Here is a 12,519-nt window from a genome sequence, read left to right as displayed (position 1 = left end):
GGTGTGTTATCCTCATCATTTGCTGTTGCTCTGGGAGACAGTAAAAGTCCTTTCAAATTCTGATGCGTGAGCTTGTTTTTACTTCTTTAAAGCTGCACAACAGTGTGAGAAATAATGTAGGTTCAAAATAGTAGGATCACTATATGCTGTGGGATCACAGCAGGATGCAAGTGAGAACTGATGTTCTGGTGCAAAAAAAAGTTGAAAACTACTGGGTTGTGATACTTTCCCAACGTATACCACCAGTATGTATGTTCCCAGTGTGAAAGCATACTTTTTGATAGATATTATCATTTCTAAGTGAGGTAGATATTCTGAATCTTTGAATAAAACAGCTCTTCTGTGTTTCCTCAAGATGGTTTTGATCAGGACAAGCAGTCCTCACAAGAGCTTTAGCTGTTCTCTGAATATTAACTACTCACAGGATATTTACATTACAGGGCAAGCTGAATGTATACCCATCTATTTTTGGTGAGAAATATTTCATGTCAGAACACCAGCTTTGATAATCAAACCACAGTTATTTTTATTGAAAAGTAAAAAAATCTGAAAGTAGATAAAATTATTAAAAGATAAAGCAAATCTTTAGCTGAAATAGATGACCAAGTGGTAAAAAGCAGATGTAGGTTAAAAATTTCACATGCTCATGTGTTGAAACTCACTTAATATTGGTTTAGATATCTACACAAACTGTTAAAATCAACCAAAAGGACTCTAACTATTAGTAGTACATTCAGTTTTTCTGCCATTACAATTAAAGCAGTGAAAGAGACTAACCAGAATAATTCAAGCTGTATCCCTCTTAATAACTGAATGTTTCCCATGTCCTAACACTGTGCAGGTAGATTTAGTACTCTAAGGAGAGAAGCTGCATCTGCTTCCAAATTCTGGCAGTTTTCCCTTAGGAAACAAAAACTATTCTCATAGCAGTTCTTATAGCAATCTGAAATAAGAGAGAGCTGTGGCCCTAGATTCCACTGACCAGTATATTTACTTTGGGAGAGACTTATTGTTAGTGAAATACTTCTCTGAACTGCGAGTGACCTTTTCTACCTCCTTTTGCAAATGTGGTATTGATAGCTAGCATACAAAATTAAAACCAGATCTGCTCAACTTTACGCATACTCAGTGAAACCATATACAGATCACAATGCTTGCTTTGCTCAGGATGAGCTCCCTTAGGAAAAAAAAGATATGTCAAATACAATTTTAAACTATCTATCTTCTTACCACTCAGTTTTCTAGATAGGTAGTCCAGACACACTGATTTAGTACTTACTTAACTTATTATGGGAAGAGCTAAATGCTCTATTTTCCTCCAAGAAAAAATATAAATGTTCAACGCTGAAAATATTAAAAATATCTTAAAATGCACTGGATATTAACTATAATATATGTAATACAATTATTGTTTTGTGTGTGTGTATCAGCACTTTTGTTTGTGAAAAATGACATAATGGAGTTAGTGAACAAAGATGTTCTATAGCTGCACTCAAGTAAAACACAAATAGATAACGCTATCCATATTGATACAGCACATTCTATCTAATTCACTGCACAAATGTGTAAAACTATAAGTTTGATAATTAGCAGCAAACATTTAACGAGCCTAATTCTCATATATGTCATATCTGAAAACCTTTCCATTAGCTTGTAGCACTCTTCTGACAGTAAAGGTCTTCTTTTTATGTCATGGATGGTTAATCAATATGAGTTAACAGGAAAGTCACATTTCAGAGGCATGTGAAGACTACCTCTTCCCCAAATGTACAGAGAGTTCATTTGCAATTTGCTTAGATTTATCCTGAATCTAAGTATCACAATTGCCATGAGAACTAAATTAGATTCTAACATAGAAAACAAAATACATGTGATTGACTCACTGAAGATCTTAGAGTATGAGACTTCGAATTGTTCCTCTTTGATACTATGTTATGCTAAAACAAACAAACAAATTATATTTGTACAAAATATAATTTGTTCTAGTTTTATTTCTATAAAAATGAGATTATTAACAGACAAACTTAATAAATTCAATCTATAAAAAGAACAAGAAAGTGTGTCTATATTTTTATTAAGCCAGACTGTTCCTTGTCTAAGTCATAGAGTTTTCTGTTCAGGAAAAGTTGAACAGGATGGTTGTGCAATGATGGACAAGATATAAGTGTATTCTCTGATTAAACAAAACTACTACTTTACCTCCTATCTAATCAGGAAAAAAAAAGAGCAAATAAAACTGATGTTAATTTTATATGCATGACTTACTCTTCACAGATTTCAAATAGAAGGACTATGCTTAGTTGTGGATATAAATTATAATTCTTCTGGATATTAAGAGAAGCTGCATACAACTCAGCAGTGAATTACCATTTGTAGTTATTATGTAGGACTAGCTTATCTTTCTCTATTTCATAAGTCCTTAGTCTGTTTATTTCAGTACTGCACTGTATTTTCTTCAGCTCACTAGATTATCCATCAAATGGCATTAAAAAAAAAACAATTAGGAAAAGAAAAAATATTTTTAAGTGCTTCATTCTTTAAATAATTTTCCCAGTGATCATCTGAGATCTCTGTCATTATCATTCCACAGGCATTGATCCTTGTTAACAACAAAATCAGCAAAATAAGTCCAGCAGCTTTTGCTCCTCTGAAGAAACTGGAAAGACTGTACCTATCCAAGAATAATTTGAAGGAACTTCCAGAAAACATGCCCAAGTCTCTTCAGGAGATACGTGCTCATGAAAATGAGATCTCCAAGTTGAGGAAAGCAGTTTTTAATGGACTGAATCAAGTGATTGTCTTAGGTAGGAGCATGATGATCTGTAATGAAATCAATCCAGTGTATTGCATATTTTTTCAAGAAGTACTTAGTCTTCTCAGTAATTTTATGTAGAAAGCCACAAAATGTGTTAGTAAATTATACTTCTAAATTAGCATTCATCTGATAGAGACCTAAAGTTTAATGTATATCGATACATACAGTGCAGTACAGCTCACTGAACATCTTTTGTCAACAGAATTAGGCACCAATCCACTCAAGAGCTCAGGCATTGAAAATGGAGCTTTTCAAGGGATGAAGAGGCTTTCCTATATCCGTATCGCAGACACCAACATTACTAGCATCCCTAAAGGTAAGAATCTTGGTAAATATTTGACAGATTTACACAAGTGTAAGACAGCGACTTCTAGTCAGCTAGAGAAACTTAAAAAGTGAATAAATTAGAGAAGCCTCCTGAGTTAGTTTTTAGAATATCCACTAGCTGACTAGTGGATAAAGAAAAAAAAACCCTGTACACCAAACAAAAACACACACACACAGAGTTCATTCTGTGGTCTGTTGGCTTTAACTGGTTTGGAAAAATTTGTTTTTCCCTTATGACAAGCTCCATAAGAGGTATACTTTACAAAGTAAGGCATTTTATGTTACTTTGCTCTCCTTGTCACATAGTTGAAATATAAAGTGAAGAATGTTTTCTTCCTCTAAGTCTGGTTTGTGAACCTGGTCAACATTGTACAGATGTAAACCCATGCAGAATTAACTGAAATTCTACAAGCATAAAATCAGCCATCCATGAACCCATAGAGTTGAAGCCAAAAGATCATTCCTATGCAAAACAGAAATATTTGCCATTTTTAAAGTATTTCATTGTAAATCACTACAAAGTAAAAACAACTTTGGTATAAGCCTCTAAAAAAGAAAAGAACTAGAGAGTGGTTCCAGTGCAGAGGAAATTATATTCAATTTATTCATACCTCAGCCAGCAAAATGTTTTGAAGTAGCTCTACTTTTTTGAAAGTTTAATACTAGTTGTATTTCTTTCTTGCCACGTTTCCTGTTTTGAATGTTTCTTTGAGGGAGCTAAGATAGTTAAAATATTTGATTCCAGTTTCTTTTCCTGATAAATAGAATTTACAAACTAGTTTGTATCCCATTTAAAATACAATAAAACTATTTTTTCTCATCTTTATAATGTCATTTCCTTCTGCTGTTATTTATATATGAGAATGTCAGACTTCATTTTAGCCAGACTACTCACATGTAGCACAATTATACATGTCCCATTTATGTAATCACAAAGGCTAGAATATCTATGAAGAACTTCATTTAGATATTTCTTAAGAATTAACTGTTTTTTTTTATGACCTTAGGAGATTGATTGTATTTAATGGCAAATAAATTCTTACTAGCTGTTTTCAGTTTACCTGACTGTGAATTGTCCATCCATGGAACTAATCTTGGCCATATCTGGCAAAAAATCTTTAACACAACCTCTTTTCCTTTTCCCCTACCCAAAACAAAGAAACAGGCATGAAATAAAACAGTTTTATCAAAAGTAAATTGATTATGTTCCCTGTCTCAGGTCTTCCTCCATCCCTTACTGAACTTCACCTTGATGGCAACAAAATCAGCAAAATTGATGCGGAAGGTCTGTCTGGACTCACCAACTTGGCTAAGTAAGTGTTTAATTTTTTCTTTTCACACATAAATATTAGTTGAAATTGTAACCATTACAGAGCAATTAAAAACATAATTCTGGGCTCATCAGCATTATTATCATTGAAGCTTTAAATAACTTAGAAGGAAAAAGCTCCTAAAACTTGCATGCAGAAATAACAATACAAAAAACTTTATTTCTGAGCACCCTCTCCAACTATCTTCAGTTATAAGCAATGTATGCCAGTTTTTTCATGTGAATACTGTTATATTTTAGAACTCATGAAAATAGAAACATAATTGACTACTACTCAGATTATTGTATCTTATTCCTAGATCTCCATGTTAAACATTCAGACTGTCATAATGAAAACAAAAAACAGAAATCGAATAAAGACTGTTCAGCAAAAGGAATTAAATTTACCAGTTTTTAGTAGCTTGAAGTACAGTTTAGCACAGTGACATAAGTAATAATTAACACACATTCACATGTTTTGAATCTGGCAGTCCCAAGTGATGAGGCTCACAGCAGCTTTCTAAAGCTTGTAAAACAAGACATTTTGATTCATATTTGATGTTCATGTTTGATTAAAGATTCATCCTTGCTTAAAATAAGTATTTTCCTGGGTGTCATGAACAAAATAAAAGTTCCATAATTATGGGTTACAGAACTGTGAAGCAATTATTGTTACTGATAGCAGCTTCGTATAAAATCTTTCAGGCAAATGATAGATAAAACTTTAAGAAAAAAAAAGGAAAGAAAGACCACCAAGTTCTTAATTACTCAGGTAAAAAGTAATCTACTGTGTGGAAATGTGTTGTCCTGCAGATGATGCTGTTTTTCTGCTTTTTGAAGTTTATCTCTGGAAAACACTATAGGCAACATTACATGGTTAATATTGTTGGAATCCTTTTTTAAGTCATAAAGTTAAGATGCAGCAAGTGCTAGTCGACCACTCAAAACATCTAACCCTGGACTGCTTCCATTGCGGTTGCGCTGAAGCAAAATAATCTGTTGTGGTCTGGAAATGTGGAGCTGTGCAGAGTGGGCACCAACTTATAAAATTGTTCTCTCTGGCCTGTGGTTGGGCAAGCAACGTATGCACGGTCAGAAATCTTTTGAAAAGCTGAAAAGTAAGGCAAAGTAAAGATCTGTTGAAAAAGGAGGGTGCTGGGTATAACACAGCAGACACGTAGAAAGGAGGATGTTACAGGATAGCATATGCTGTAAATCTAAGGGGCAGTATGCATCCCCCTGCAGTTCCACAGATATAAGCTACCCGCAAATAGTTTTTATTTATATGGTAAGACATCAGGAACATCAGTATGGGGTCGGACTACCCTCCTTCTGGATTGTATCAACAGTGCTCAACAGTCTAATAGCTGTCCTTAGCAGATAGTTGACCTGCGAGAAAGTGTCTTTCAAAATTTTTCATATAATACTGCAGTGAAAAAAAAAATAGTCTCAGGAATGCAAATGGAACAAAGACTTTGGTGGTTCCATGCAGGAAGGAGCTTTGCAGAGGAATACATGCATTACACAACTGCTGCTACTAAAGTCTCTAGATCTTTTACTGAAGAAAATCTAGCAATACACCTGTGGTTACTTCAAGCCCTGAATAAGGCTGTTTCTTAAAGTGCATATAACAAAAGAGTGAGCTATTGCAGACAAAACAAAGTGAAAACGATCTGAGAATTACCTCTATGCTTAGCTATGGTTTGTTTATGTTATTCAACTATGTCATGACTGTATCAGCTAAAACACTGTGTTATCAGTTCATTAATATAAAAGGAAATAGATTTTGCCAACATAGTAAACAACAGTCATTTTCAAACCTCTTATTATTTGTTCCCATGGGAAAAGAGGGAAGATCCTGTTCTTTCCTAACACTTTTAATCAATTTGTACTTTCTACAGTAATCCTTTCTTGTTCCATTTTTAAGCATAACTTCTACTAACTTAGAGTTCAAACAACAGTTAACAAAGTGTTAACAAAGGACAAAGTGCCTACTCATGACAACTGAAGAATTACCACTGAATTCCTTACTGCAACACAGAGCCTTGAAACTTAGGAGAGACTCTTTCACATTTTCCTAACTGGACCACATAAACTGTGTTAATAAACCCTGAATGTGGATGTATAAATTGGGAAGGAAGACTTTGTGGCTAAAGTTCTGGTCTGGAACCCAGAATAAATGTGTAATATCCCATTTCTGTGTTCTGCTGAGAAGATCACTACATGACTCAGCTCCTGTTTACAGTTTGCAACACGGCTCTAACTACATGTGTATTTTAGAAGGATGTGGTGAAGATTTAAAATTAACAGCTCTAGTCATTGTGGGTCTAGTTTGACAAATAAAGTTACAGTTAGTAATCCTAAAGTCGTTTGGGAAACTTTTAAAGAAAGGCTGATGCCTATGTGGATACACAGTATATACTTACAGTGGAATCAGGCATATACACAATTTAGAAAAGTATGCAGAACTGTGGACAAATTAAGTGAAGTCATTATACTTGTAAGTATGACAGCTCACACCAGATATCAGTCATTTTAATGCATTTATCTAAACTACTTATCATTGGTGACTCTGAACCTTATGCATAAGCGTAGTCTTTTCTACTGTAGTAGTTTGTAGAAGTAATCACCCCAAGAAAGATGACTATATGGGTAAGTTTAATGTTTTCACTTGTTTTCATTTGTTTTTTTTTTTTTTTTTTGTTTGTTTGTTTTTGTTTTTTTCCAGATTGGGTCTCAGCTTCAACAGTATTTCTTCTGTTGAAAATGGTTCTCTGAACAATGTACCTCACCTGAGAGAACTTCATTTGAATAACAATGAACTTGTCAGAGTACCTAGTGGGTTGGGTGAACACAAATACATCCAGGTAAGGTTTATCATACTGCCTCAGATAACAATGTTTGGAAGATTCTAGATGATATATGAATGGTTATTCAATTTTGAATGAAAACATTTAGTTGTGAAAAAGATAACTTGATTAAAGTTTCACTCATCATTGGATAGGCATGGAAAAGTAGTAAACAGTAGAATTCTTATTCTGTTGGGTATTTTTTGGCAATGGAATTGTCTAGATCGGTAAGCATGAATTTGTATCTTTGTGTGCCTAAAGAGACACAAATATGGAGATATGGAGATATGGAGATACCTATGTACTTATTTATTTATATACTTTCTTTTCTTTTCTTTTCTTTTCTTTTCTTTTCTTTTTTCTTTTCTTTTTTTTTTTTTTCTTTTCTTTTCTTTTCTTTTTTTTTCTTTTCTTTTCTTTTCTTTTCTTTTCTTTCCTTTCCTTTCCTTTTCTTTCCTTTCCTTTCCTTTCCTTTTCTTTTTTTTAGTTAGAAACTATGCTTTCTAGGAACATTTGTTAACTTTTCATTTTTTTTGTTCAACTCGGTAATGTGTTTCAAGTTTCTCAAAAACCTTCCATTTGTTATCCTACAAAGCTATGCCTTCAGGAGGTAAAAGACAAACAATTCACACCAGTGGTGTTTTGAGGTCTGTGTGATTAAATAGCAAGAAATACGACCTCTTGGAACCAGTTAAAATCTGTCTCCACTTGGTCTCAGGCTTTAGAGGAAGGAATCATGGAATCATATAATCACCAAGGTTGGAAAAGATCTACATGATCATCCAGTCAACCATCCATCTATCACCAATAGTTCTCACTAAAACATTTTCCTCAACACATCTAAATTTTCCTTGAACACCTCCAGGGTGTCCAGGGAGAAAGCTCCCCAAGAATGAAGACTCCCAAATGGAAATCACTGCCTTCATGTAGCTTGAGAAAACTCATTGGAAATGGTCACTCTGGAGCAAAATAATCATCAACTGTTTAAATCACTATTAGCAGTTACTTTGGCTCTGAGTCCTGTACAGTTGCACTCATGAGAGTGAAGGTTGAACAGAAACCATTCAACAATGAATGCATTCTTTATATACAGCATATACTTCTGAACCACAGTACTACGTTTTAATAATTTCACATTTGTCTCCTGTTTCAGTTACAGTATGATCAAATGATAGTGCTACTACTGTACTGGCATGCGCAATTTCTGCTCATTTTCTAGAAATTATTTCTGTTTTATATATTCCAGGTATTTCAAAAAGTAAGAAGAATCAAATATCTGGAAAAGTGGATGTGTTTTCAGTCTGAATGATATAGCACAATACTTACTATTTGACATGAAATGATTTATGTTATTTGCCACAGCATCTCAGTTTCTCACTTATGCAATTCTATAATTTTCAGGTGGTCTATCTTCATAACAACAAGATTGCTTCAATTGGCATCAACGACTTTTGCCCTCTTGGCTACAACACCAAAAAGGCGACTTATTCTGGTGTGAGTCTCTTCAGCAACCCTGTGCAATACTGGGAAATCCAGCCCTCTGCTTTCCGATGTATCCATGAACGCTCTGCAGTACAGATCGGAAACTACAAATAGATTTCTAAAGGCGGGGTTTGGTTGTATTTCAGCTAAAGTACCTGTTGTAATGGGCCTGTTCAAAAAATTGTTGCTAACAGTTAATGCCAAATACCAGAAACTTCACCGTAAAGTGGAGATGATCCAATTATGTAAAATAAATTAATCAATGCAGATGTACAAGATCAAACATACCATCAAAAAGAATTTCTGTCTGTGCTTTAAACTGACTTATTTCAGCCTTCTTTTCCAGCATGCTTTCTGTGGTAATTTTTGGTTTGCTGAATGCTACAGGTTTTCAGATTCCACTGTATATGAGATTCGGAGTAAATATTTGTCAAACTATGATTTAAAAAAAAAAAAAAAAAGATAGTGATTGAGCATATTTTTATAGCCACTGAAGAAAAATAGTAGAGGAAAAAAGGACTCTCAAGTCATCTTGAAACTTGAGAAGGAGAGAGTTACCTCCTTTAAATTTATTTCAAGCCCTGGAGGTTTAAAAATATTACTATAACACTAAGCTAATTTTGAATGTATCTATTTAGCAGAGGCAAATAAAATTGTTGCTGATGTCATTATTTTCGGAAAAAAATAAATTCATATTGTACACATAGTTCTTTTAAGTTTGCCATTTTTTTAGAGCAATGCTATTCAGGATTAGTCTAACATAATCCTAGTGAACAAAATAATGAGTAGTCTGCAGTACAAAACTTATAACCTATGTCTGGAGCTCAATTACTAATTTTCTCTAGGGCAAATCCCTCTCACCTTAGTCATAAGAGCAGTTTGACTGATTTTCAGTGAAGCAACTTTGCAGACTAAGGTATTAGGCTTTAGCCATTGGTATCAATCCATGTATATATCTAAAACAAAAATAATAGCAGTTCACTGTTCATTTCTTCTACACTGTACATTTGTCATCATCCTTTACTGATTTTGTTTTTTAAACACTGTTCTTAACTGTCAAGTAGAGATATGCAGGCTCCCCATCGGATGAATATGTGAAATTTAGAAGATAAGCAAAATCCTAAGTATAGCAAAAAATGAGGTGAAATAACAGTAAGGCCTAGTTGAACATTGCTGGGATATCATTTGTAGAAATATCTTCTGAGAATGATCTGAAGCTTTCTGCAAATTGGGATTCTACAACACATTCTAGTGGGTAGCAAGCACATCAAAGGTAGGCTGCACATTTCTACTGTCAATCTACAAAGCTAACCATATACTCAATCAAAATGTCACCTTAAAAGAATCTTCTGCAGCCTCTTAATTCTCCAAAGCCAATCTCTCTAATTTGTAAAACATATATGTCATTTATATTAAAGGATAATGCAATACAGGCAAATTCCACAGTGTTTGTCTTTATTTTCTGTTTTGTTAGCATGACATACTGTGAAAGAATTTTAATTGTGATTAAGCCCTGAAGGATGAACATCTTTGGCATGGTAATAACTAAAGTATGAGCAGATTATTTGAAAGTCTTTTGTCTTTAGAAAAAAAATCACTAATAGGTATTTCTTTTTTAGAATATGAATATGTTCTCTTAATAGCTGTCACTTATTTATGTAATAAATAATTGGAAATTATAATGAATCATGAAAACCATTACACAGAAACAAGGTGTTGCCACCTTTGTTTGTTATCTAATTCAAAGAAATAGCTGATGAGTTCCCGTATTTGCATCTGATTTTATTCTGGGTTTCAAATTTTCAAAGGATTATTTTTAGAAAACTAACAATACTTTATATCCTACTTTATATCATCACTGCCAGGAAAACCCTCCAGGTAATCAGCAGGTTACTTTTTCCCCTTTGGCTTTTGGTTGGGTATCTGATATTACTGAGAGAGACTTCATGTAGAAAGCTGAGCACTGACATTTCAGTAGAGGACATAGGCTTTTTTTTAGCTTGAACAACTTCACAGATACACTTTACAAGAAGAGATTCATATACTAAATAATACGAATAACTTACTATATAAAATTTCACATAAACATGTGTACAAGCTTCCCTTTTGTCTCTCCATAGCTTAAAGATCCGTACAGACTAAGGATTTTCTTTCAAACTAGAAACAACCTTAAGTCTAGAAGAAAATACCTGAGCCTGTACTCCGTCCACAATATCCATGTGAAATCTAACATAACAAATTTGCCTGTCTTCTGATTTTAAGCACATATATGTCATATAATATATTCACTGCCAGCAATTAAGGACTGGAAAGATAATGAGAGTTTCCTGATTCCCAGCCCTTTAGAGTAAAAGCAAATAAGCAAATTCTACAGCATAAGACTCCAGCAAGATCTTGACATTGATCAGTTCAGAAGGCAAACACACTCCAGGTTTTCCAGATGATCCCTCATTACCTAACAAAACCCTATCCTGAATCCAACCAACATGAAGCATCAGCAAACTCTTCAAGACATTGGTACACTGGAAGCTTAATACTTTTAAAACCACTTTTTTTGTATAAATACAGAACAGACGGTTCTTCTGCATTGGAAGGAAGAGAGAAAGAGAAAGAGAAAGAGAAAGAGAAAGAGAAAGAGAAAGAGAGAGAAAGAGAAAGAGAAAGAGAAAGAGAAAGAGAAAGAGAAAGAGAAAGAGAAAGAGAAAGAGAAAGAGAAGAGAAAAAGAGAAGGAAGAGAAAGAGAAAGAGAAGGAGGAAAGAGAAAGAGAAGGAGAAGGAGAAGAGAAGAGAAGAAAGAGAAAGGAAAGAGAAAGAGAGAAGAGGAAGAGAAAGAGAAAGAGAAAGAGAAAGAGAAAGAGAAAGAGAAAGAGAAAGAGAAAGAAGAGAGAGAAAGAGAAGAGAAAGAGAAGGAGAAGGAGAAGAGAAAGAGAAGGAAAGAGAGAGGAGAGAGAGAGAGAGGAGAGAGAGAAGAGGAAGAGAGGAGAGGAGAGGAGAGAGAGGAAGAGGAAGAGAGGAGAGGAGAAGAGAGGAGAGGGAAGAGAGAGAAGAAGAGAGAGAAAGAAGAGAGAGAGGAGGAGAAGAGGGAGGAGGAGGGAGAGGAGAGGAGAGGAGAGGAGAGGAGAGGAGTGGAGAGGAGAGGAGAGGAGAGGAGAGGAGAGGAGAGAGAGGAGAGGAGGAGACGAGTGAGGAGAGGAGAGGAGAGGAGAGGAGAGGAGAGGAGAGGAGAGGAGAGGAGAGGAGAGGAGAGGAGAGGAGAGGAGAGGAGAGGGGAAGGGGAAAGGACTCAAATAGTCTTACCAGAAAGAATGAAGATGGTAAACAACTGCATAATAACTTGTGGGATTAGACTCATTTTATTCCCATAAAGAAATAAAATCCATATTTCCTGGGGCATCCTAAGGCATCTCAGCTTTTCCTGCAGCACTAGGCCACAGAGGGGTCATTACAGGCAATGGGTATGACCATTTCTCAGGTTTTAGAATTGATTCTTCTAGGGAGCCTAACCCAAAACATTTCTTAATAATCTAAAAATCTAAACTGGTGGAAATGAGAATAAGAAGTTGTAGTGACAAATCTTCAGTTGCAAGAATGGTATAAAAATGTAACTGCCATACAGAGGCTTCTTATTTCTTCCACTGAATACAAAATTATAAAAAATCTACACTAAAAAAAAATTAGCCCTTTCCTGCCTTTGCTTTTAAAGGTATATTTTATCATAACTGTCTTGGTAAAGAAGG

At 34.7% G+C, this 12,519-nt stretch overlaps 1 protein-coding gene across 1 annotated transcript in view; it reads left to right on the top strand.

Annotated features, from left to right (window-relative positions):
- DCN (decorin) overlaps nt 1-9,101 on the top strand; it is a 37,530-nt gene extending 28,429 nt beyond the window's left edge. The window contains exons 4-8 of the mRNA XM_003202126.5: nt 2,591-2,804; nt 3,018-3,131; nt 4,362-4,455; nt 7,180-7,318; nt 8,702-9,101. Of these exons, the coding sequence (XP_003202174.1) occupies nt 2,591-2,804; nt 3,018-3,131; nt 4,362-4,455; nt 7,180-7,318; nt 8,702-8,896 (756 nt within the window). The 3' untranslated portion in view covers nt 8,897-9,101. The remainder of the gene's footprint in view (nt 1-2,590; nt 2,805-3,017; nt 3,132-4,361; nt 4,456-7,179; nt 7,319-8,701) is intronic.
- The last annotated feature ends 3,418 nt before the right edge of the window (nt 9,102-12,519 follow it).

Source organism: Meleagris gallopavo, chromosome 1 (assembly GCF_905368555.1).
Source record: "Meleagris gallopavo chromosome 1, MGAL_WU_HG_1.1, whole genome shotgun sequence".
NCBI classification, from domain to species: domain Eukaryota; kingdom Metazoa; phylum Chordata; class Aves; order Galliformes; family Phasianidae; genus Meleagris; species Meleagris gallopavo.
The sequence above is the reverse complement of the archived record's forward strand: the minus strand, read 5'-3'. Positions and strand labels throughout refer to the sequence as shown.